General features: G+C 37.4%; 3 protein-coding genes across 4 annotated transcripts; 1 reads left to right on the top strand and 2 right to left on the bottom strand.

Moving 5' to 3' along the window:
- Positions 1-4826: 4826 nt before the first annotated feature.
- On the bottom strand, positions 4827-5498 carry LOC147482872 (uncharacterized). Its single transcript, XM_086579444.1, has one exon. It carries the CDS (start codon positions 5496-5498, stop codon positions 4827-4829), a length of 672 nt encoding a protein of 223 aa, XP_086435570.1.
- Positions 5499-10023: 4525 nt separating this feature from the next.
- On the bottom strand, positions 10024-19241 carry LOC147482871 (uncharacterized). Of its 2 annotated transcripts, XM_086580185.1 has the most exons (14): positions 18860-19001; positions 18514-18749; positions 17182-17358; positions 16174-16932; positions 16016-16089; positions 15385-15447; positions 15195-15289; positions 15016-15078; positions 13874-14386; positions 13647-13721; positions 13339-13409; positions 13187-13244; positions 11160-11376; positions 10024-10878 (listed from the first exon to the last, which is right to left on the bottom strand). In XM_086580185.1, the coding sequence occupies exons 2-14, from the start codon at positions 18705-18707 to the stop codon at positions 10199-10201; spliced, it is 3039 nt and encodes a 1012-aa protein (XP_086436311.1). In that variant the 5' UTR covers positions 18708-18749; positions 18860-19001; the 3' UTR covers positions 10024-10198. The 2 variants fall into 2 exon arrangements, with proteins under 2 accessions (XP_086436311.1, XP_086436312.1); XM_086580186.1 differs by lacking the exon at positions 15016-15078 and having other exon boundaries at positions 18860-19241.
- A 6416-nt stretch (positions 19242-25657) lies between these two features.
- Positions 25658-26176, top strand: LOC147482870 (uncharacterized). The gene has a single exon (XM_086579443.1). The coding sequence runs from the start codon at positions 25658-25660 to the stop codon at positions 26174-26176; it is 519 nt and encodes a 172-aa protein (XP_086435569.1).
- The last annotated feature ends 367 nt before the right edge of the window (positions 26177-26543 follow it).

Raw genomic sequence — 26543 nt, 5'->3', positions numbered from 1 at the left:
GCAGGAGAAATCTCCCAGCATATGCCTAGATGTCAGCCTATCCCCCATTGGTAAGGTCTCCATATAAGCCTTCCAAAAAAACAACAGGATATTAGCTGGCAATCTGGTTCTCCAGAGAAGCTTAACTGCCTTGGTGTTGAAGCTGGAACTCTGCCCTACAATTTTATCTTTGGTAAGATACTTGTAAAGTGATTTCCGCGATGAATTTGCCGGAACTTTTCAGCTCCCGAGACCATCTTGTCCTTCCCCAAACTCAAAGGTCTGATCACCACTTATTTTATTCTGTTAGCAAGGATAGGGGGGAATAAAGCTGTGATTTTAGCCTCATCCCACCCAGTCCTATCCTCTTTGAAGAGCTCATTCACATGGAGGTCAGTTAGCCTGGAGTCCTCTACTCCTAACTCTCTCAAAGTTTTTGGGAGTCCATTACTAACAACCCAAGGGTCATCCAAAATTGAAATGGATTGTCCATTGTGAATCCCCCATATCAGTCCCCCACTGATAAGATTGAAAGTTTTGTGTATGCCTTTCCAGAAGAAAGAAGCATACTCAGGGGGCTTCTAGACATCCCCAATCCAGTTTTTACCATAGATGCTAGCAAGGGTTTTAGTCCATATAGAGTTAATATCCGTAGCTGCTTTCCAAGGAAGTTTTGCTAGCATAGCTAGGTTCATATCCCTCATCTTTCTGAATCCCAACCCTCCAACAGATTTGGGTGTACACAAGTTATCCCACCCTATGGTGTGGACACTTTTCGATTCCTCAGTTCCATGCCAGAAGAAGTCTCTACAAGCTTTATCTATCTTGTTACAGGTAGATACAGGGAGCATATAAGTAGCCATGACATACAAAGGTGTGGCCTGTATCACAGACTGGATCATGGTAGCCCTTCCAGCCTGTGATAGCACCTTAGCTTTCCACCCCTTAATCTTATTGTGTATTTTGTTTACTAAATATTCAAAGTCCTCTGCCTTCTTATGGGAAAGCATAATGGGGATACCCAGATATTTATCCTTGGGATCAAACAACCTCATTTTCCAGAACTTTTTCAGCTTGAGTTTGGTTCTAAACTTGATATTTCTGCTGCAAAACATGTTGGACTTATCAAAATTTATGAGCTGTCCTGAGGCAGCACAATACTCTTGCAGAATCCTTTTGAGCTGCCCCCCCTCCTCTAGGTTTCCTCTAGTGAATAAGATGAGGTCATCCGCATAGAGGAGATGAGAGATAGGGGGGGAGGCTCTTCTTATCCTGATCCCATGGATAAGTTCTTCAGCCTCAGCTCTAGCAATCATCCTAGAGAGGGCTTCAGACATGATGATAAACAGATAGGGAGACAGGGGGTCTCCTTGTCTAAGGCCTCTCTCAGGAGTAATCTTGTCCAAAGGGCTGCCATTCAGCAGCACTCTGAAGGACACAGTGGATAGGCACTGTTGGATCATACTCCTCCAGGATGAATTAAAACCCAGCCTCTCAAATATATTGTCTACCAAGGACCATTCCACCCTATCATATGCTTTTGCCATATCTAATTTTAAAGCTATCCACCCATGCCTTTTATTTTTCATGTGTTTCATGTGATGAAACAGCTCACAGGCCAGCCCAGTATTATCCCCTATATTCCTTCCCTTAATGAAAGCCCCTTGGAAGGGGGAAACAATCTTATTCAAATGGCACTTCAGCCTATTGGCTAAGATCTTGGAGATCACTTTGTAGCAAAAATTGCACAAACTGATAGGCCTAAAGTTTGCCACAGTCTCAGGGTTACTAATGAGAAGCGAAACTAAGTTTCATTAAAGGTAGGGTTTAGGACCCTATTAATGAAGAAGTCCCTTACAAAGGCTACAATGCTCTTGCCCACAATATCCCAAGTGTTTTGGTAAAAGCAACCTTGGAACCCATCAGGGCCAGGAGCTTTGAGGCTCCCCATCTTCTTCACCACTCTCCAAATATCCTCTGAAGTAGGAACAGCAATGAGATTCTCATTCTCCCTATCAGAGATACAAGGATGGAAGAGGCTGAGGATATTCTCATTAACTTGAGGGTGATCAGAGCTGAACAAAGTTTTAAAGTATGAGTTGATAGTGGTTCCCACTTCAGCTCTACCCTCACTCCAGCCTCCCCCTTCCTTTTGGAGCCTCTCCATATTATTCTTCCTTCTTCTATATATGGTTGAGAGATGGAAGAATCTAGTATTCCTCCCACCATCTTTCAGCCAATGATTTGTGGATTTTTGTTTCCAGAAACTCTCCTCCTTACCCAACCAATCCAACAACTCTAATTTTAAGACCTTAGCTCTTTCATAATTGGCTAAAGAGAAGGGTTTCTGCAAGACATGATCCAACTCCTTATTTACTTTATTAATATTAGTGAAAATATTTCCAAACACCTTTTTATTCCATATAGTAAGGTGTTGTTGAGTGATTTTTTGTTTAAGGATGACCTCAACATCAGACAACCCATGTGTGATAGAGTTCCAAGCGTTAGAAGATCACAGGGCATCAGGGCCGGGTCGATTTCATAGAACCTAAAAGGTTTTTCATGCTTCATATTAACATCAGCAGTAGTATTTAAGTTGATCATAAGACATAGATGGTCAGATGTGGCATTAACTACATTTGTGACTTTCATGTTGGGGAACTGGAGAATCCAATCCTCCGAGGCCAAGGCTCTGTGAAGCCTCTCAATAATATGGTCATGAGGTCTTCTATTATTGCTCCATGTAAACTTAGGGCCTTTGAAACCTAAGTCAAACAGACCAAGGTCGTTAATGAACTCAGTGAACTCAGCCATGCTTCTACTAATAAGGTTATTCCCTCCTATCTTTTCATCTAGGGAAGTAATAGCATTGAAATCCCCAAAGAGACACCAAGGTCCAGGGATCAAATTGGCAACTTCCCTGAGCTCATTCCACACTCTATGCCTATTACTAGCAACCGGTTCGCCATACACAAAGGAGAAAAATCAGGTATTATTACAATGATAGTTGCTAAGTTTACCTGTCACTTGGTTATTTGAAGCTCCCAAAATTTCCAGATCCACCCCATCTTTCCATAGCACAGCTAGCCCCCCACTGCGACCCAAAGTTGGAACACTAAAGCAACCACTATACTTTACCATCCTATTGATCTTCTGTATCCTATCACATCCCACTTTTGTTTCAGACAAACATACTATATCAGGATCAAACTTACCTATTAAGTCCTTTAGATTTTGAATTGCCGTGGAGGAACTAATTCCCCGGCAATTTCAGGCTTGTATCATGGTTGATAAGGCAGCTTTGTTATTGGGGCTACTACATGAACCCCGGAGGAGACATCGGACCCCAACTAATCGGACTTATCAGACTTATCCCCACCCAGTTTAGCTTTCTCATACTCACTGGGAATCTTCTCTGGACTCTTGGAGACAAAAGAACTCTCCCCTGTACTATGATACTTCCCTTTGAAAGAAGCTCTTCTCTTAACAAACGAGTCATCTACTACTAAAGGTTGAGGTTGCTTGACCAAAGAGATACTATCTTCTGATTCATGTCCGCCTTCTTCAAGACTCCCTTGCACAAGATCCACTGGAGCAAAATCTAATGCTACTTCCTCTTGCATTGCCACATTCTGAACTTCCAAGCTTGGGCCCCTCTCTTCAGAGTATAAATCCTCTCCCCATTCTGTGAAGGCATCCGAAGGAATTTGATCTTCTGGAATACTATGGTCTGAGAGATCAGAGGGTATGTTGGGGTTGAGAGACCGGCTTGAGGTGGAGGGATCCAAAGACGCCCCAGTATCACTAGAGATATCAATCACTGGAGCCTCTTCAGGGATTAACATATGCCCTAGGCCTTGTTCCCTAAGCGCATCAGCCTCCCTCTTAGCCTTCTTAGATTGCTTTGCTACCATCTTCAAACAATACCTTTCCCATTCTCGAGATACCACCATTTTAAAACCCCTTCCACGTGTAGGCAAGCCTGTGAACTTGAAACAAGCGCTCTCTCTTCCAACTGGTGAGGTGGATTGGTGAGATACATCAGGCTTGGTGTTCTCAAAATTGTGAATGATGGTTTCCGACAAAAGCAATAGAGAGGTCGGCGTAGCCTGATCATCCACAGGAGATGGTCCTATTCCCAAAGACTCATCTTTTAAAGCTATCTGTCTTAGTTCTCCAGCTGTGGTTTCTCGAAGAATCATCCTATACTCTTGTTTCTGATTGCAAGCCCCTGTTTCTAATACCTTTCCTTGGTCCATATCCATCATACCCGAACTTGGGCTCCAGAGCACCAAGGCCTCACAAGACTCTTCTAATCTCAGATCTGGGTCCAGCGGTCCAGCTTTGGCCCCTGAGCCATGGGCCTTTTCCAACTCAGTCATATCCAGGTCCACCCCCCTATTAGAGGCATTGCCCAACTCAGCCTCCCCAACGGTCACTGATTCTGTGATCATCCAGACTGATGTATCCGTTATGTGCTCTGTCAGACCCTCTGAAATACCCTCTGTACCCTTTGACCTGACCTCCACACTCGCCGCCACCTGAGCATCCTTCAGTGGTGGTGACCATAGCCCGTCTCCCTTCCATAGCTTCTTCCCAGGTGGGTTTCTGTTCCTAGCTGGAATTTGATCCATCCTAGGTTTTTGAGGAGGACCCGAAAAAGTAATCGAGGCTAGGATTGGCACAACATCGCCATTGTAGAAAACATTTGCTCTTAGACCAAAAGAGAAATTGTTTTTTATATCTCTAGGAGAGCCTCCCAGCTTCCTCATCTCCAAGCTATGTTTTTCTCTGATACTACAGTAATGTATATCATGCCCAATACATCCACAAAAATAGCAAAAGATTTATAGCTTTTCATATTTGAAGGAGACAAAGATTACTTCACCCAATTCCGTACTCAACTCTATACCTTTGAGCAACCTCTCTTTGATGTCCATACGCACTCTCACCCTTGCAACAGGGTTTTTGAAGGCTGATGAACAATGAAGATCCATCCCCTTGACTTTGCCCAGAGTTGAACCCACTGCGTGCACATTTTTCTCATTTATGCGATCTCTTGGGAGGCCAAAGATCTGCACCCAGAAGTCCACTCTATCAAAGCTCCGATCTTCTCCCATGCTACCCAAATCATCTCCTTTCTTAATGGAGAGAATAAATCCTTGGATCACCCAAGGTCCATTTTTCTTGACATGCTGATATTCTTCTACCTCAGCAAAGACCATTTTATAGAGTCCTTTTGATATAACTTCTATCTTGGTCTCTCCCTTGATTTGCCAGCATCTATGCACTTCATCTGCAAAGTCCTGTAGTGATATATGTTTTCCTCCATATAGCTTCCCCACCAAGGTTGTGTGACCTGTGTGGACATCTCTGGGGTTTTTGCATCCAATCTTCACCACATGTTTTTCCTTAGAGCAAAATAAATTTTTCATGTCAGCTTGGAGTTTCTCTATTCTGACCCTTGAGAGATCTCCTTGCTCATCTTCCCCTTCTACGTTTCTATCTGTCGATGCCATCTACCAGAACTACTTAGGTTATCAGAATCTAGGTTGACAGAGTAACTGGGACATCAAGCAAGAAACTTATCCTTATCCTTTGTGAGACCTAGTTACTTGAACCCAAAAGGAAAACCAGATCAGGTTAAACAGGGAAATAAAACAACAAAAACTACACAGTAGAAGCTTTAATCAGTAAAATTTTGAATTTTGAAAGTGAAAAAGAGGGGGGAAGAATTTGGTATGAGCTGCTTTGAGCCGCAGTAGAGCTCATAAATTTTTTTAGATGATGAGAAGCTCTTATCTCTACTACTTATAACACGTGTCCCTTTATCAATTCTAATTTACTATTTGTTTTGTTATGTTTTTTTCCTAGGTCCCACCAACTACTTCTTGTCCCATATTTATCTGTTTTTATTTCTTGGGGCAGAGGTGGAAAAGAGAGAGAGGAGAGATGGGTTTGTGGTGGGGAGAGAGACAGTTGGGTTTGGTTGAGGAAGGAGAGGGAAAGAGAAATTGCTCGAGAATGAGGACTGACAGAAACCAACCAAAATACTTTTTGGGTCACATACCCCCTTTCGGCCCAGAACGATCGCTCTGCTGACTTGATTAGAGCCCACCACTAATGCTTTTAACCCAAACGGAGCTACTACCGTGTCAAAATAAATGAGAGAACGACGCAAATACTAACTTCATCACACGTACATAGCATGTGCCATTTTGCTAGTAAATGTAATGATGGATGCCCTGTTTGTGATCCTGAGCTCTACATTCTTAGTTATATCCTCTTTTGTTGGCACTTGTATGGAAATGTCTATGTATATTGCTCCATGAAATTTGTTTATGAATTGAAGGTACTCCATAACATTTAATGCGAGTTATATATGTGCCATATACATATGTTCAGCAGTAGTTGGATTTGTGTTTTTTAGTCCTCATGTGTTGCTTCCTTTGGTCGTCAGGGAGTTGCATTATCCAGAATGTTTTTTTGAATTCTGATCACTCTCAGTGCTTATGTGCTATGTGCCTTGAAAAAAAATATGGAAGTGTCTATGTAGATTTGCTCAATGAAATTTGGTTTTGAAGGTACACCATAACATTCAATGCGAGTTAGATATATGCCACATACACATGTTAAGTAGTAGTTGACTTTGTAGAGCAACTGAGGTTGTTCTTGTAATGACACTAGCAACAAAGAATTATATGGGAACATGGAGAATGATTAGAAATTCGAAGGTTTGAGGCGTGCAGATAACACTATCTTTAAGGTGTTATTTGCCCCTACTACAAGAGTTTGCTATCGGGTCTAGGCAAATTACCTCCAAGATACAACAAACCATAGAATACTGTGGTTAGCAAAACCGAAGAATTCTCAAAACACTCTAATGAAACTTGCATTCGAAACTGAATATTGGAGGGAGAGGGATAATGGGAACATGATTCATTTCCTTATTACATAGGCTCTCTTTATAGAGTTTCAATGTTGAATGAACAAACACACCTCTTCATGGATACCTTTTGGATGTAAACACCACTTCAATGTATGACATGTGTCTGTTCCTTACATTCATTTGAAAGAACACAACAGTTCAATTCTATTTAACTGTTTGGGATTCAATTATAGTAACTGCAATTTCTCTGCTCATACATGAATGTGATAAGGTGCTCTAATACATTAATTGGACAAGATCCAATGCATCTAAGTACTACCAATATATAGCTTCTCAAACTATAATATAATCTCACCAACAATAGTGCTAATAGTGCTAACACAAGTTAAAGCACAAGGCCTTAATAGTGCTAACACAAGTTGAAAGCATCTTGAAGAAACAAAGATAATTCATGTGCATAGTATTTCTAGTTCTGACATGTAGAAAACTTGGTTTAATTAGCTAAGGCCACCATTGTTTTCATTGAAACTCTGAAATACTTTCACTAATTGATGGTTTAACTTGAAAGACACCATCTTGTATTCATGAGGATATCCCAAGGTTGAGACTGCACATATATTACAATCTAGTGGGGGATTGTTATTATGATTTTAATTGCCAAGGAAAGGCATTGGCCTATATTACAATCTAGTGGGGGATTATTGGTGAGATTGTATTATAGTTTGAGAAGCTATATATTGGTAGTACTTGGATGCATTGGATCCTGTCCAATGTATTAGAGCACCTGATCACATTCATGTATGAGCAGAGAAATTGCAGTTACTATAACTGAATCCCAAACAGTTAAATAGAATAGAATTGTTGTGTTCTTTCAAATGAATGTAAGGAACATACACATGTCATACATTGAAGTGGTGTGTACATCCAAAAGGTATCCATGAAGAGGTGTGTTTGTTCATTCAACATTGAAACTCTATAAAGAGAGCCTATGTAATAAGGAAATGAGTCATGTTCTCATTATCTCTCTCCCTCTCCCTCCAATATTTAGTTTCAAATGCAAGTTTCATTAGAGTGCTTTGAGAATTCTTCAGTATTGCTAATCGCAGTATTCTATGGTTTGTTGTATCTTGGAGGTAATTTGCCTAGACCCAATAGCAAACTCTTGTAGTGGGGCAAATAACACCTTAAGGATAGTGTTATCTGCGCGCCTCAAACCATCGTCGAATTTCTGATCATTCTCTCTGTTCCCATATAATTCTCTGTCGCTAGTGTCATTACAGTTCTACTTGTCGTGTGGATTCAGTTTTAGAGTACCGTTTCCTGTTACTTGTAATTCTCTTTATATATTTTTCCTAAATTGTTTTGATGTTTCCGTTTGACCGATTTACAGTAGAGAGTAGTGTGTTTCTTATTATTGATAAATTGTTTAATGTTACTTGGTTGAACTCGGTGGTGCTACATAAATTTTGACATTTGTTCATGCTATTTAGTTCCTACCCATGTTGCTGTAATTTTAGATAAATGGAGATTTTCTTATGTTCCTTTTCAACTATGGTGCTTTCATGCTTTGCCATCTTTTAACCTTGCAGTCATAGCTCTTGAAAATCTCTTTAAGCTCCTGAATTACCTTGCACAAGTTGTAGGTTGGGAAGGGGTCACATGTGCGGGAAACTCCATTATTAACTTGTATTTTACTTATCTTTTCAATTCCTTTTTATAAATTTCGGTTTTTTTAAGATTCGAAATTATATGGTAGTGGAAAAACAGGACGACAAATTTTGTTCTGAAATCATCTTATTTATAGGGGAGATTTACATTCTTAACTTAGTGAGATCAAGATTGTAAGACCTTCAAGGCCTCAACGTCTCAAAATGTGTATATCCTCACTCTGTGGCGCACCTAATGGGAGCACAACATTTGGCGTGTGTCGTTCTTTAATTGACATAATCCTTTGCATGGCTTGAACTAGTTTGGTTACCTTTCCAGCATCATAATTTTGCTGCTCACCAGCTCCAGGCAACAAAATATCAGATTCATCCTCCTTCACAACGTATTTGTGAAGCCTCTTGTACTTCATCTTAATATGGAGTTCAATCTAACAATTTGATATTAGATTTGTTACAGGGGAGGGAGTATTTATAAGAAGACCAAAGAAAGTAAGAACGGAATATAAGACAAGAAGCTGGGTATATTTGTTTTTATCTTTAAGTCTCATTCCACCCAAGTTGCCGTGACAGTAATGTTAGGAATGGATAGGGAGGAATTAAATATTGATACTAATTAAAGTTGATAGGATGGATATAGGTAGGAATTCTTAAGTTTCTTTTCTAGAATCATATCGGAATAGATGCGCTACAATAAAAAAAAAAAAAAAAAAGGTTCTAGCTATTCAGCCTTATCGAACGTAATTAAGGATCGCCATATTTTTTGGTACAAGTATGCAAACTGAGCTACACATTGTTCAATCTTCAAACCGGTCTTTCAAGATGGATAAGTAGCATGGTTTCAATGGATTCTGATTGTGTGGAATAAAAACAGTGGGGGCTAATTGAAAAAAGAGGGGGAGGGGTTTTCTAAATTATTAATAAAAAAAGGAGCTGGTTATAATTTCAGTGAGGGAGGTACTTCTCAATTAGATAAATAGAGAGATTAAAATTTGCCTGTTCATGGTGAGAGTTAGTTCCGGAAAACCCGGCTACATATATTGTAGAGATGCGACACACCAACAACACTATCTAGGAGTATTCAGAGCCTTTGATAGTTTGGCACTTTGGCGTCCCAGGTTTTACAAGTATTTCAGGTGAAGAATAAACTTTTGTATCCTCTCAGTTACAGATTAAATCGAAAACTAAAATTGTTTTTAAAATAATGAAATGTTTAAAATTTTAAAAGGTTGAAAATAAGAGGGAACATACCGTTTTTGTTTTTACTGCTTTCTGTAAAGAAAACCTACCTTGGCTAACAGTCTTAGCAAGCAAGGTTTTACAAGGACAGTTGTGGCTAAATCAGGATAAAAAAAACAAATGACTTTTAACGCGTCAGGTAGTTTCACGATACGGCTGACTTGAGAAAATACACCCAAGCAAGCTAGTGATGTGAAGCCAATTCTACATCTTATGGCATGTGAGCAGGTCTTTGATGTGTAACAAAAACAATGACGACGATGAAAATAATACATGTATAAGAAAGTTTTAACTACTTATCTGAGAGAAAGAAAAAGAATATCTCAGAGAACCACATCCATAAAAATCGTCTTCCCTAACAATTTCCTACTGTCTTAAAAAATGCGAGGACTACTGAAATTTAACAGGGTTGTAATATCAACTCTCTTTAGATGAATAAATCCAATTCTGACAGGTCATCTGTTGGTACTTCAAGTCCGTCTGTATAACACTCTTGTACAATAACTTCATCAGTATCTGAAGAGGCAGCATTAGGAGTGAAATGTTTACCAGGTGATCTGAGATCTACTTGGCCTATATATGAAAGGTTCAAGTCTTCAAAGTCAATGAATTCATCAACTTTTCCAGTTGAATCCTGACAAATTTTGCTCAATGCTGGCAATTCTGATTCATTTGCTTTACCGATTTCATTAGTCTCTGGAGTTTCCAAAGAAGAGAAAACTGGATATGTTGTTCCAGGAAACCTGTCAAGAACACCATTCCCTGAGGTTGAAGGCTGAGCTGTATTCTTCCTGGACTTCGGTTTTGTTATGAACTTACCATTGCAATCTCTAGGTGGAAAACAATTTTTAACTTTGACAACAGATTTCGTAGTTGACATATCTTTATGCTGATCTTTCATCCTCTCATTTCTCCTTCTCTTTGTGCCAATGCAAGAAGAGGCAGCATTGCCAGCATTGTCAAAGGTTTTCCTCTCTCTCACTCTTTTCAACTTTGGTTGAAGTTTCTGAAAAGCCTTTCTGCTTAGAGGTCGAGCATTAGGAACCCTAATAAGTGTATGACCACGAGTACTATGTTCCTCAATCCTAGTAGAAGAGACACCCTTGTCTGCAAATGAACCAACATGAGAAACACTTAATGAGTACAAACTGCTTATGATGCAACATTCAGAAGGTGAAGCGTTTAAGGTGGGAGGTGGGGCTTCCAACCATACATAAACAGAAAATTCAGATTTTAGGTGCTATTTTATGTGCCCTCCTCGACAGGTTTAACCACACAGAGGGACACAAATCGTTGTCCTTCCAAAGAGCAATGTGTTCAAACTTCAAATGAAGAAGGCACCATTTAAATCACAATTCACACATAAATGAATATTCAGAAAAGCATACCTGACTGTACTTGACTATCACAAAATTCAATAGCTCCAACACTTTCGGCATTGTTGGAAACATCACTGCACGGAGATGAAAGGACATTGTATGGTCCAGTCTCAAGGAAACAACTTTTACCAGTTTTCTCATAGTCCCGACATCTTGCAATAGTTCGCTCAGCAAAAGCTCTAGCCTTTTGTTTTGAAACCTTTCTGGCTCTCCTCCTTGAACAGGCCTGACATAATTGATTGCAGATGCACTTCATGGGTCCATCACTAACATAGTGCAAATTTCTAAAATGTAGCATTTCCATCTCATTGTGGTGGAAAAATTTCCCATAAACTACATTCTTCATTGAAATACTAAAAAATCAAAGTCCAGTTGTTCTAACACGACCATGCCAATGTCACATCAAGACTCCGTATATTACAAGAATAACGCATCTGTGTCAGATACGACACGTGGATATATGGAAGGTTGTATACTTCAATATTTGGTACTTCACTGTGTCGGATACTGATAGACTTACGGTGTCAATGTCACCTAGTTCCTTGCAAAACATTCTGTTTAAGACATTATGACAGAACACCCCGGTATGATACGCAGATTAACCTAAAGCTTTAACATCTCCACTTGCGTTCAAAATATATTCTATTCAATATCAAAGGAACATAATAGTTTTGATCTGTTCAAAATATTCTCTCAAAATATTGTGATCTTAATCACACCTAGGAATAGGGAGTTTCCAGAAAATAGTTGAAATAGACCGTTTGAATGAATCTTTACGGTGATTTTCGTGAAGCGCGATACACTACACATTTTTTTATAGGTTAATACATACCCCTATACCAATAGTTCTAGCGTGCCAAAAGTAAACCATTCACATATCATAGGCCTCAATCAGATCCACCTAATTTACCACCCTCAGAATAAATTTGATCACATATACTCTACTTGGAAATTAAGACCCTCTCCAAATAAGTGTACCGCAACAGAAACACCATTTTATTTATTTATTTATTTTTGCTGTTTTTTTGGAAGCCCTTTGAGAATTGGGGATGTAAGATTGTAATCAATGAAGGTATTGTTGAAACTACAATCCTTAAAAACCATGGTCAAGTAACCCCCCGTTACCATGTAGTCACTCCAGACGCTCTCCCAACACCTTAGCGAGAAAAATAGTGAAGTAACCCTTTTGTCATTAAAATACTTGTCAACCCTTTGAGACTAATTACTTAATTAGTGCTTATGCACTGACCGAAACTGTATCCTTTTAAATATATTGGTTTTTACTTTAGCAATGAATATGCCAGACTGTCGACAGCTTCAATCAGTTCCTCATAAGACCATATCACAGTATGAGAACTGAAATAAAACCTTGAACTATGGCACATTAATTAGTATATTATGATCCCAACACAAAAAAAATAAAAAATATGAAGCTTGTGTTAGAAAGATTCAAAAGCCGATGACACTTATATCATGGGGAACACCAGGCAAACCAGGATAACCGTGGTCCTGTTGGTATTGTAGCAGTCTCCAGGCATTCAATGGCAGGTTTCTTTTGGTCTGAAGAAAGTTACTGGAAGAAACACTAACTGTATGGTTGACACCAATGTGCAAAGTGCAGAAATAGCAGTCAGTAAAGAGTGGTGTCATGTATGTAGACGTACAGGCTGATTATGCTTCAGCTGTCAGTGCTTTTGGATCTGGTTCTATATCAAAAGATGGGAAGCTAGGCTGAGGTCATATATGGTTACTCATACATGGAGAGAAACTATTTTGCTGCAGATGTTGCTGCAAAGCATGGAGCTGGTCCTAATAATCAAGGCGATGTGGTGTTATAAGAAGGCATCCCCGCATGGATTTATAGATTGGAGTTCCGGATAGATTTGACTAATCTTGTTTGCGTAGGAGCTGATACATTCTTCGCTCACTTGGCATCAAAAGAAAAAAAAATAACAACATTACAGGCTTGTTAATGTCACAAAGTTCTGGAAAATGGCATTCAGTTGTATGCCAGAGCACATATAGAGAATGATTACCTTGCACCTTTTGTAAGCTATTTCAACAAGTTTGTTCAATGCAGAATGCTCAAGGTCCCTGCATAGACCAAGTGCATTATGCATATTTCCTCAAAATGAATTAACTTACTAGAAAATAGTCAGAAAACTATCCAGATTTCTGTCGTTCTTACCATCCTTCTGCATCTCTTTCCTTTTGAACAAGTTCATCTAATTTACACAACTGCACTTTCTTTTTAATCACCTATCAAGTATCAAATCATTGAAAAATCAATTACTCTTCCAGAACAAGATAGATAAAATTTACAAATTATGATTAATCACAAAATGCTCATCATCGTTTTAAAAGGGACAGGACAAACTACATGCAAGTCAATTTATGAGCTCACAGCAAGCAACTTTTTGGAAGTTTAAATTTTCATTTATATATTATCAAAAAGTCAAAATTATGTACGGTAGTAAATAAATTTCACAACGGAACCTGTTGGTGAAGCTTCTTTCTAAGTTCAGTAATATCTCTATCAATCTCCTGTTCTTCATGCTCTCCTGCACAAAGCTGGAGAAAAGCACACAACAGGAAATTAGAGATAAACCAATAATAAGCTGCCTCTTGGTCACACAATCGAAAAGCTTTACTCAAGCATACGACCATCAGGCAAAGAACTAGAACAAAAACAAAGAACTACGGCTTCAACAGAAAAGATATACCTTCTCATTGTAGAGGCCAATGCTCTGAAGCTCCAACCTGCATCTGTCTTCAAAAGACATGTTTTGATAATCAATGGAAGAAATGTCAGAACTGTCTTGATCAGACTGAGAAGTCGCTTCAACTTCTGAAGGCGCCAAACCATTAGTTTCTTGCAAACTTTCACCATTATATAGCAGGTTGCTGTCACTTTTACCAACTTCTGATTCCACACTGTCCCCATCATTAGGTTTGAAAGCATTATGCATAGTTCCATTTATATCTCCATTATCACAATTAAGTTCTTCAATTTCATCTTCATCAATCATAGCTGAAAGCAGAAGTTGAGACAGTGGGATCATATTCTCAAAACTTCTATCAGCGACTAATCCTCCACACGAAGCACTGTTGTCTTGTGATTGGGCGACTACAGTAGTATCTAATACATCAGACCCAGTTCCATTTAGTTGATATTCTTGCCTCTCACCGCAAACAATATTTTGAGACGAGGCCTCTTCAATAAGCACTACATCAGCCTAAAAGACCAAACATTTTTTCCAGAATGAGGTTAATCACAAGTCATATACTCAAACCATAGTATTAAATTCAAAAGCATTTCCATCAAGAAGTTTCAGTGAGTTTTTATTTTATATAGTTATCTTACAAAAAGTTACCATTCATTATACACATGGAGAATGACTTTAACACAAAATGAAAGTTCAATTTAAAATGCAAACAAGCAGTACTAGTGTTTCCTTGTATGTTTAAATTTCAATTGAAACATTGATTCTTTGTTCTAAAAGTTTTTCTTGAATAATAATTGACATTGTATCAAAGAAGCAATCACATATCAATTCTCGAGAATGACCAGATATTACACATATTGTTGGCTCATTCACTAAATTTAAGTCGATCTCAGATTTTCTCTATATAATTTACTTTGAACTTTTTACCTGCGTTGCTCGTTAATCATAGATTGTTATGATTTTGCACTTTTGGTGAAGTGCCTGTAATATAATATCTATATCATGTCTATAATAGTGCCGATTTAAGCCTAACGATGATTATTGATAAAAGGTAAGCAAAGCAAAAAGGAAACAAATACAAGCTGCGAGAAATTTTATTCCTCTATATACTCAGCAGATTCTGCATTGACCAGAGATACCTCAGTTTCATGTTTAGCACCAGAATTGAGACAAAGTGTGTTCTCAAGCTCCATAGTGCTTAACTGATCCAAAATAAATACATGAAAATGGAAGACAAGTGAAAAAGACAACATACAGGGGAAATAACAGCCCAACATTTTAGCCATTTATGAGGTTTGAAGTAAATCCTGGTTCTTACCTGTTGCTGTTGTTTCAAGAAGGTTTTGTCATTTGAACTAGGAAAAGCAAAAACAGGTTCCACTCTTTTCCAGAACAACTCAGAATAGGCAAGAGCTGCAATTATAAATACAAGATCAAAGAGTGAAAAAGGGGAGATATATTCCTATGTAGATTAATATGAAAACAGTTTGAGCAAGTAAGATGCATACATCTGGCACTACGAGCATAGTTTGCAGCTTGCAAAAGCTCTTTATTGTCATCATCTGGTTCACCTGGAGATCAAACCGTTCAGTTAAAAATTATGAGAAAAAAATGTAAGACGCGCTTCTCAGTTCTACCGAGTCAGAACAAAGACACATATTTGTACGCTTGCCACACTGCAGAAGAGTGCAGGTGCAGAAAAATAGGGAGAGCTACTAATGTGGACTGAGACTACAAAAATTTCTCCACAATAAGGATAGTTTAGAGAAAGAGAGGGGGGGTTATTAGTGTGAAATACTTCTATATTCAGAGTTATCGTAGTAGCTTCAAAACACTGGTACAGTTATCTATAGATTTGTAACTGCAAGAAGAGCCTTTTGCAAGACACACAACAAGGCCCCATATCTCAGGTCTTTACCAGAAGGGTAACATATATATTCAAACTTTCATTTTCATGACTAAACCAAAGAAAGACGATTGAGTTTTTAGCAGATCATATATTTTCTTACGATACCTATAATACAATTATTTTTACAGACCCTAAAGGTAAATTATTTGCGGGTAAATGGGAAAACTGCGGGAATAGACATAATTGACGCCACATGTTTAACATACTATTAGTAGGATCAGAGGAACCACCATTATAAGCGGCGCCAGGATGTTTAAAATCATTGCAACCTGAGAGCTCTTTTAAAGGCGAATGGTCCACTTTCCTAAAGACAAAGTAAAATGTGGCAAATCAATATCTTATTTTAAAGTCACAGCTGCAATTTTGAGTTTAACGAATATAATAGTACCTTCTATTGTTATTTGAATACTGTTTCTTGCTCTGCAGTGCGTTTCTTGCTGGTGGATTCTCCAACATTTGTTTTGTTTGAGGAATGAAATCTCGTGAGATTGATAAAACCCTTTCATACTGTCCTCCTCTCTGTACTCCATGTCTCATTTGTTCATCAAGTACTGTATTCTTCTTTGCAGGCAGCATAAGAGGCCCAACTTTATGTACAGCGTTAGCTGCTCTGTCCTCTTCCTTGTCATTATGCATTTCGTTTTGGTTCAATCTGTTTTCACCAGCGCTGGGTTCCTTGCTTTCAAACATAAAGGCCGGAGATAGAACGTCTTCAGAATCCATTCTGACCAGCTGAATGCTACTCGATACCATCCTGGGAACTTCTGGTTCATTAGGACTGATACATGTTAAAATTGTAGCAGTATCTGGTGGTGGAACTCCTTCAAAAGATAACTGAGCTTCATCACGATTTGAAAATAGATCTTCCCTCCTTTTCTGTGAGATTTTCTGGGGTCTGTGATCAACCAACTGAATCATAGGGTATGAAGATGGCCCTTTCGGCATAATGCGCTTCTGAAAGTTCTCTAGATTCAGCGACTCAAATGTTTTTGAGCAGGGGAGCTGTGTCCGCTCATCAAGGGTCTCAGGAGTGTGAAGGAAGTTTAAAGATGAGTTTGCCACTCTTGCACTAGAAGCCATGTGATTTGCATTAGAAGAAATTTGTGTTGTATCTAGACTAACCTGATCACCCTTTCGAACAATATACCTGGAAAAACATATATGACGCATGAAGAAATCACAAATCATGAGGATGATCAAATAAGAGAGCACGTTCATTGATCTCTGTATTACTATATGTTCTTCTCTATAGCTTATGACTTCTCAATTTTCATCAACAGTCATTATAGCCTTATTCAAAATTCCTAGAGACGGTTCTATCAAACTTTTTAGAGTTACGAAAAGAAAACGTTATAAATCAGCATTTATCATAAGTATCTGAAGCGGTTAGACTTACTTGCTATTTCCTTGAGCTACAATTCTCTCATTTAAACCATCCATACTGTCCCATGTCTGACAAGAAAGAGAGGTATAACCCAAGTTGTTCCTGGGTACTGTGAAGGTGTTTGAATGAGTAGGTTTTGAAGTACCAGCATACTCGCTTAGTACACCAATTCCTTGAGAAGACCCTGAGCTGAAAGAGGTGTAATTTGTTAATGTTATCATTATTGAATAAGTAAAATCCAGGAATAAAGTTTCCTTTCTCTAGCCCTAGAGAACTATGCACGAAACATGGGGCACATACAATTGGTTACAAAATGCCTAAACTTCCAACAAAGAGTAAGTTAAGAGCAGTGGTGGTCATCATAAAGAAGAAAAAATACATGACCCTTCTTTCAATATGGTCAAATATGACACACATTTTGAACGTAACTTAAGAAGTCGAGGATGAAAGTTTTTTGCTTATTAGTTGCTTAAGGATACAAACTTGTTGGACACATGGGTCTCCAACTTTTTATTTTGCGGTGTCCTTCATTGCGAAGGAAAAAGTTGCACTAGTATACATGGATACAAGTAGATTTAAAGCCAACATCACATTTTCCTACCTTACAATGAAATCATCGGATCTCCGGTCCCTAGTATATCACAGAAACCCAAGCCCATAACTGTCATTCGATCCTGGAGAAATTCTACTCGGACATAAGGAAAAGTTAAGCCAGTATAACATTTCCTGATTCCCACCCTAACCTTAAAATCATCATATCTCTGGTCCATAGGATCAGGTCAAAAGAAACCTAAGCCCATAACTGTCACTAAGATCCCTTCGTTTTCTATGGTTAACCATTTTCAAATGCATAGGGAATCTACATATATACCCAAGAAACACCAGCCAGCATCTAAAACCTGTCAAGATGACCACTCATATCTCTTTAATACAAAGAAACTCTCAAAGTGTGCTGAAATCTTCCTTGTTAATTCACCAGCTTGAGAAACCAATTCTCCACCTACTTACAAGTGAGAAAGTTGTCACTTGTAAGGGTCTCATCCACGACCATGTGTTGTAGCAACAGTTTCTCATTTGTTCTCTTCCGGGAACAACACCCCCCCCCCCCTAAAGAAAAATAAAAAAAAATAAAAAAAATAAAAAACAGAGGTGTCTTGCCATTTTCCCAGTGTGCAACCTCGAGAGGAGCATCTAATGGCTTATTGGTACAAGAATAGTTTGTGACATATAAAAATCTTGTTTGCAATGCGGTTATGCCAAAGTATACAAAGTTTTATGTATAGAATGATGATCTAGAGTTAATGAAGACAAGCATATGAGCTACAAAAGTGCAAATGAAGTTACCCAAACTCATAGGCATGGAAAGACCTTGACCTAGGTTCGAACGCATCATCCAAGCCTTTCTTTCCACTTTCCTGTACAGAAACTTGTTTGCTCATCATTTTCTTCTCGTATCCCATCTTTTCATCATCCAGTTCTTCAAATTGAACTGAAGTTCCACTGTCGGTCTTGATGAGAACATATCTACCCTTCTCCATGACCACATGTTGCCTTGATAAAGCATCTCTACTACCTTCCGACTGAAATAAAATGGAGAGAGAACCAATAAGCAATATAAACATCCACTTTCAGACTTGGCATGTTATAACAATAAAATTTTATGTCTAATCAGTTTAGTTGAGAAATATACCTGGCCTTGTTAAAGGTCTTTACCGCAATTGCTTTAAAACATTCTTGCTTCTCAGATTCCATTATTAGTATAAGGTTTGTAACACTCAATACCCTAGTTACCATTCTACAGTGAATAAAATTCTCATCACTTAATGGAATCTGTGAGAACAAGGGTTACAATTTTTGCCGCGAAAAAAGTTTTTTATATGGCAATGAAACGTATAAAACAAGTTTTGACTTGCTTTTCTAAGCCCTTTGACCTTCACCAACTTGTCTGCAAATAGGACAAGCTCACCCTAGCCCAATTACAGTTGGGCCTTAAATAGGCACGGTCTAGTGAGCGAGTGAGATCCCACTGGACTCGATGTGGAGATGGGGTTCGAGGAGGGAAGAAAGTTTTCAATGCATCATTGATGTTGCAGTGGTGGTTTTTCATAGTGCAACTTTGATGTTGCAGTGGTGGTTTTTCATGGTGCAACTTTGATGTTGCAGTGCCATGTCACTGTGTTGGTTGAATGTGTCATTTTTTTTATTTTTTATTTTGTAGAATTATTGTTAAGTGAGAGGGCGATGGTTGAAATCCATCTACATCTGGCCAGTTATTACTACTAGTTTTAGTTAGAAAAGAAATATGGTTCGATGGTAGTGTTTGCGATGATAACATTTGTATGTCATCTAATCGAAATTTATAGTAGGTTTATAAAGAAATTAATGTTATTACTCCTAAACAATAGGATTTACGATAGCTATCATTTTGATTGCTTATATGTTGTTTTTGTGCAGTCTTAGTTATTTATAAGTGTATTTATTTTCTAAACCCAAGAAATATTCATGTTTATTTGAGATGACCTGATGACATTAATTGCAACATTCATTTGTCGTTAAAAGAACTTCAAAAAACTCACGCGACATTCAAGTGTGATGTTGTTTTGGATGTTGTAGTAGTAAAAAAACTTGGGGCGACATTAGATGCAACATCCATCAAACCTCAGTTTGCGAACAAGAATCGCGAGAGTTATCACGACCACAATGCAACATTGGAATTCGAGTTCCGGCGCATTTCTTCAAATTTGAAGAATTGAAAGTGGTTGCTACCTAATAGTAGTTTTGTTTTTTGCACTTAGTTATTTATAAGTGTATTTATTTTCAAACCATGATGCATGTTGAATTAGCAATTGCAACATTCATTTTGTTGAACTTCGGTGTCAAGTGTGAGTTCATGTTGTAATGCAACATCCATGTTGCAGTAGAGTTGATAGTGCAATATCCATATTACAGTGGGAGTTGACAGTGGTTGTTATATGTAGTAGTAATTAGCATTGCACATCCATGTTGCACTAGAGTTGGAGTTGGCATTCATATTGCGATAGTTGTTCACAATGTCCATGTAGTAATTGATAGTGCAACATCCATGTTGCACCTTACCCCATGTTGTTATATGTAGTAGTTTAGCATTGCACATCCATGCAACATCCATGTTATAGTAGAATTGACACTGCAACATCCATGTTGCACCTTGCCCCATGTTGTAGTAGTAGTTCACAATGCAACATCCATGTTATAGTAGAGTTGACAGTGCAACATCCATGTTGTAGTGGAAAACATGTAAAATCAAACAACAAACATGAGCAATTAAGCCTCATGTTCAGCTACGCAAGAAGCAAGTTCAACTAAAGCACAAAATAAAACATAAACCAACATATTAGATTAATGTAAATGTATTTCCAATTTGCAGTGTTGATTTCAGTGCAACACTCATGTTGCATTCGACCCAACACTCTCTAGCACTATCTCATTGTTGCAAATGTTACTTTAATCGAAACCCTAGAGTGTGAAATTAACAATGGGTTGAATGTAAATTAAACATATATATGAAGATGAAAATTTAGTTTCTCAATGTTTTTAGAAGTTGGTTGTAGTTTGTTTCGAATAGATCTCGATTTTTGTTGCACAAAATCAACCAAATCATCATCAATTTCCTTCATTTTGGATTTCTATGTTGCACTTTCGGTTCAATTTGGGGGAACTAGGATTTGTTTTTTAGTTTTCCAATTTTGATTTATTTAGATTTTTGTTTGGGTCGGAAGACGGGGTAAAGGACAAATTTGTAATATTACCAACAAATGGATCAGGTGGGCTTTTGACATAATTACAAAAGTCAATGTCTTTTATCCATAATTAAATTGGAACTGTGGGCTTTATGCCCAATCTCTGTTAAATCTGTGGTTGTATTTGGAGGTCTTGGATTAGATTCCATCATATCTTATATCATTTCTTTACATGAAGTTACGTGGGTTATAAGCATCAACCACAATTAAATTATAAATAGGCTTTAAAATTGATAAAAAAAAAAATAATAAAAAAAAGGAATTTTATCACTCTGGACTTTGGCCCAACCACGACAACAAGGTCATTTAAGGCTTGAACAATTATTCATTGCTTAGTTTTAGAATAAATAAACTATAAACTACTTTAGAAAAATTATTTATGTACGTTTAGATCCACTAGTAGCCAATGAAAAAACATCAAATTGATGCTTTTAGTTATTTAGATCCACTAGTAGCCGGTCATCGAGCTACCTGAGTAGAGTTTTGTCATGCTCAAGCTCGACTCGCACCTGTAGAGGCTCGACTCGAACTCGACTTCAAGTTTAATATTGGGCTCAAACTCGACTCATCCAATTCTACTAATAGCTCAAGCTCGACTCATTTTGCACTACAGGCTCAAGCTCAAGCTCAGCTATGCTCGTTTGAACTCGAAAAAAAAATGTGTATAAAACATTAAAAGTGGTATAAATTGTAAATTATAGTTGGGTATAAAGAATAGAAAGAGTATAAATTATGAATTATATATTGGATATGGACTTATAAAATGAGTAGCTCATGAGCTCGAACTCGAGTTACTCGCTATCTAGAACGAATTTTAAATTAAGTTCAAGCTTGCTTTGACTCATACTTTTGTGCGGACAAGTTTGAATCGAGCCTTCGATGGGCTGTGCAGGACGTATCCATCTTACATACGTTACACCTACAACACAAGCTCAGAAAGGCTCCACAAATCCTTGAATGCTACCGGGCCACTCCTCCACTTGATATGATTAAAGAAAACACGTCATTGACGGGTGCTCCAAAGGGAACCCAAACAACTCAGGTTGGGAAACGGTATATAGAGACCACAATGGTGCTTTTCTTGGTGCAACAGTTGGAGGCCGGGCTTAGAGTCTCAACAAATCACATAGTTTTTTTTTCCGATAAAAACAACAAATCACATTGTTGAGACTATAGTCATTACAGAGGGCATAAAGAAAGCTCTAAAACTAGGGTGGAGCAAGATTTGGATCAAATCTTACTCCAAATTAGCAGTACAATCATTTCAAAAGGATAGAGTACGTGCATTGGTGATGAGCAAAAGCAGTATGGTCATCACTAAAAGAAAAGGCATAATGGATTAACATCACCACAACCTGGAGGGAGACCAACTTATGGGCAGATAGGTGTGCACGACATGGAGCAAATATGGCTAAAGGGACACAAATGTGGTGGGACTCAAGACTGAGTTTCATGCTTAATCTCGAGAACCAACACAATACCTATTATTGTTTTGTAATGTAATGACAAATCAGTGACATGTTATTGCAAGTCATCTACTACTATCTTAACTCACTCCCTTGTAACATTATTTTCATTCGTTTACTATATTAATCAATTACCCTTTCAACAAAAAGAAAAGAGAGTCGAGCTCGAGTTACTCGTGAGTAGCTCTACTCAATGACCATCCCTATCTACCTGCCCTTAAATATTTCGTGTGTTTTTTTTTTTTTTTTTTAGAAATTCCAACAAAGTTGTCCTATAATATATATTTGCTTTTAAAACAGAAAATATTACTTTGAAACAATGTACGTTTTGATTAATTAAAAAAAATGGTAAGTTTGTGGAATCGATCACCAAACATGTATGACAATTCTCGTTAATGTAGGATAGTATGTAATAGATAGATAAGTATACATGGCTTTACTGTATTATATATATAAGAAATATATGTATGGCTTTATTGTATGGTGGATAACATATATGTTTTTATTTTCATTTTTTTTAATACGAAAGGGAATTGCAATGAAAGTTTTTAGACATATCTTAATAATAAGAATGATTAAATTTCAAATAAACGACCAAATGGTGTCGTACTTAGTTTTTTTATTGTGACTACTTGCTACAACATGGAGAAATCTAAATGTATCTTTTCTTACCACAAGAAATGTTTGTCATCTAAGATGAGCAAAAAATTGTGATCAAATAGCGAAGAAAAATGTAGTACAATATTGTAAAACATATATAGAGAATGTTTTGGAGGCGGATACTTACATATGCTTTCTTTTTAGTATAATCGGGCTCTTCTTCCATTATCCGTCAGAATGGTTTCAGAAAAAGAAAACAAAATGTGAGAAGAAAATTATCAATGGTTTCATATAAAGATTGAGTAGAGGCGAGCTTTAATGGAAAAGTATTAGATTTCAAATCTCAATACATGGTTTTTTAAAAGCATGCATACATATTTAGGGTACGTGGCAATTGTAGTCTGGCATATTTATCTGGCATCAGATGCTTTCCAAATTTATCCTCCATATTGATATATACTTCCCCGATTTTGATTCCAATTTAAATGAAATAATAACCCATTATTGGGTTGGGTGTAAGGTCGCCTTGTGTATGTGGTTAGGTGGGTACCTAGCGTGTGTGGGACCCACAATCCGGTCAACTGAATGTTAATTAAGAGGAGTTTTGTTAGATGTTGTATGAGTTATCTATCCAATTTGTGTGGGTAGTTATGTTCTTGCCAAGTCCAAACCAAAATCAACTGGACCCATTTGTGTCCGAATCTCAAAGTTTCTTAAAAAAGCTTTCACACAAGTATATATGACCCTATAAAGTTTATCCATTATCTTTTTTTGAATATATTTTGGGTTATGGTAGATCCCAACCTGTAATCTTAAACAATTTATCCATAATATTAAACAACTTCTAAACCAATGTGGAATTGCTATGCCAAATCAATACCTTAAGAGCGAGCTTTGCTCATATTTTTACCAAATTTATAACCATCCACCACATTGTCCACAATGAATATTGCCCTTAATAATAAGCCACCTAAATGTCTGAGCCCAAAGTATGGCTTGAAGTGGTAAAATGGCCACAATAAAAATAAGTGATGACTCAATCGAGTTTATATGGGGTTTGAGTGGAATCATACGATTGATTGAGTGGAATTTGAAATTCCTATTTGGGTATATATATTGTGGCCAACCAGATTCAACTTGTTTCTTTCCTAATGTCAAATTTTACATTAGGACAAGAAAGAGTCGGCTTGTCCCTTCCATAGACGAGTTAGGAAATTGCTTAAGGACTTGAGTTTGAGAAGGCCTCAAATCAATATCAATATTCAATATAGGGTTGTTCTGAGTGGTGGTCTGGATTTGATCTTGTGAAAGCTAAGTGGTGGTTGAGATTAAATCTCTTGCCTCGAGATTTGTGTTGACTAAAATAAAGTAATAGAAGTCTAATAAGGAAACTAATTAAGACTTAATTAAAGCCAAATTATTAGGGAACAAAAAGATCAAACAATAGTAATTAATTCCAGAAGAAATTGTATCCGCTAGAAATTAATAAGGCATTCTCTTATTAAATTTGGTTGAGTTGGTATGGTACATGTGCTAAACAATAGGTGAATGCATAGCCAAATTAGGTATTCACTCACTAAATTAGGTTGAGCTGAAAACTAATATGGTAACTTAAGATGATATGATTGCAAGGCCAAATTAGGCCCAACCTTATATAATACACGCTGAAATTTAAATTGTCATTCTCTAACTAAATTAGGTTGAGTTGAAAACTAATATGGTAATTTAAGATTATATGATTGCAAGGCCAAATTAGGCCCAACCTTTGGGTCTGTTTGGAAGTTTTCATTTGGAATTGGAATTGAAAATATAATTCCAAGACTTACAATTTTAAGTAGTTAAAATTCCTGAATATATGGAAATCTCAAGTTTCTGCCCCTATAGAAACTTACAATTCCTTGATTTTGGGGATTTGAGGTTTCCATTTAAGTGCAGAAAAGATTGCCAAACAGGGTGATTCTTAAATTTCGGAAATATATTATGAATTCCACCCTAAAATCTTGGTTGCCAAACATACCCAAAGACAGTACCACTTACTTTACTAAGGGCTGCCCACACCCAAAACAAAACCAAATGGACGTACGACCCTAAGACCAAATGGGCACCACTTGAAAATTAAATAGGCACCACTTAAGATTTTTTTTTTATATATAAAAAAAATTGTTTAATTTTGGTTAGTTTGGTTTTATCTTACGTTCAATTAAATCAATGTGCCTTTTCAATGTTGACAAAATTCAAAATTTCAATCATTTTCCATAAAATTAAACGAATGGGTATATTCAAATGCGCTATTGAATAATTTCATTAAAAGTTTTGTTTTGATTTCAATTGTGATAATGTGGAGAAATGATTATGGATTTGATTCGTAAATTATTATGAGACATATTTGTTTTCGTGTTGGGGTTCCTCCAAATTTTGAATTTTTTCATAATTCAATCATTTTTCAATAAATCAATGGGTATTTTCAATTAGTAATAAACTTTATAAATCTTTCTTGTTTGTTTTTGAATATTATGAAATTTTGTAAAAGAAAAATTGTGTTTTGATTATTAATAAATTATTTTAAAAAATTATTCTTTTCATTCCTAATTCTAGGACCCGTTCTGCAGAGTGCATTCTGCAGAGTCGATTAGCAGCTACATCATGGAGAAGATGAAAACCTACTTGCAGCGAGTAATCAAGTCCACTGAGGACTCTTCTTCAAATGACAAAGAATTTGATTCGAGACTTGGTATTGAGATCACTATAAGGCAGCGAGCGTCTGAGCTAGTTAAGTGGACCAAACCACCTTTTGGGTTCGTCAAGATTAATTCGGATGGGTCGGTGACTGAAGATAGTGCTGGTTATGGCGGTATATTGAGGAACCATGAGGGGTCTCCTATACTCTTATACATGGGAAATGTGAACTTACGATCGGTGATTATCCAAGAGTTAAAAGGAATTGAGGCGGGTCTTCTGGCAGCTCTCAGTGTTAACTGTAATATGATTCTGGTTGAATCCGATTCTCTAAGAGCAGTCCAAGTTATTAACAGACAGGAGATGAGCCCTTGGTACTGTCTCGATACAGTGGAAGGCATCTGGAGGCTAATGAACCAGTGTGGGTCGGTTAGTGTGTCCCATGTGTATAGGGAAAAGAATAGAAGCGGCAGACTTGATGGCTAAGTCTAGTACTACTCGGGATAGAATTATAAATCCTGGAGTTACTTTTGTAAGCATGCCTCCTCTTACGTATGAGCTTAATGTAATAGTAGAGGAATATGCTATTGGTAAGTTGTACCAGAGAGTTTGATTAATACAGGTTGGGGTCTGCCAAACCCCTCATAAACGTTTCAAAAAAAAAAAAAAAAATCTAGGACCCGTTTGTTTTGTGGTTAGTGTGTAGTGCCCTTGGTAAAATCAGTGGTGTCTATATAAGAACCCTTATAATACACAATGAAATTTACCAAATTTACGAAGTTATAATATCACGTAGAAAGAGCTAGCAAAGAATTTTTACAAACAATAATTTCTACTACAGGTACCCAGGCCA

Source organism: Coptis chinensis, chromosome 8 (assembly GCF_015680905.1).
Source record: "Coptis chinensis isolate HL-2020 chromosome 8, ASM1568090v1, whole genome shotgun sequence".
Taxonomy (NCBI): Eukaryota; Viridiplantae; Streptophyta; class Magnoliopsida; order Ranunculales; family Ranunculaceae; genus Coptis; species Coptis chinensis.
The sequence above is the reverse complement of the archived record's forward strand: the minus strand, read 5'-3'. Positions and strand labels throughout refer to the sequence as shown.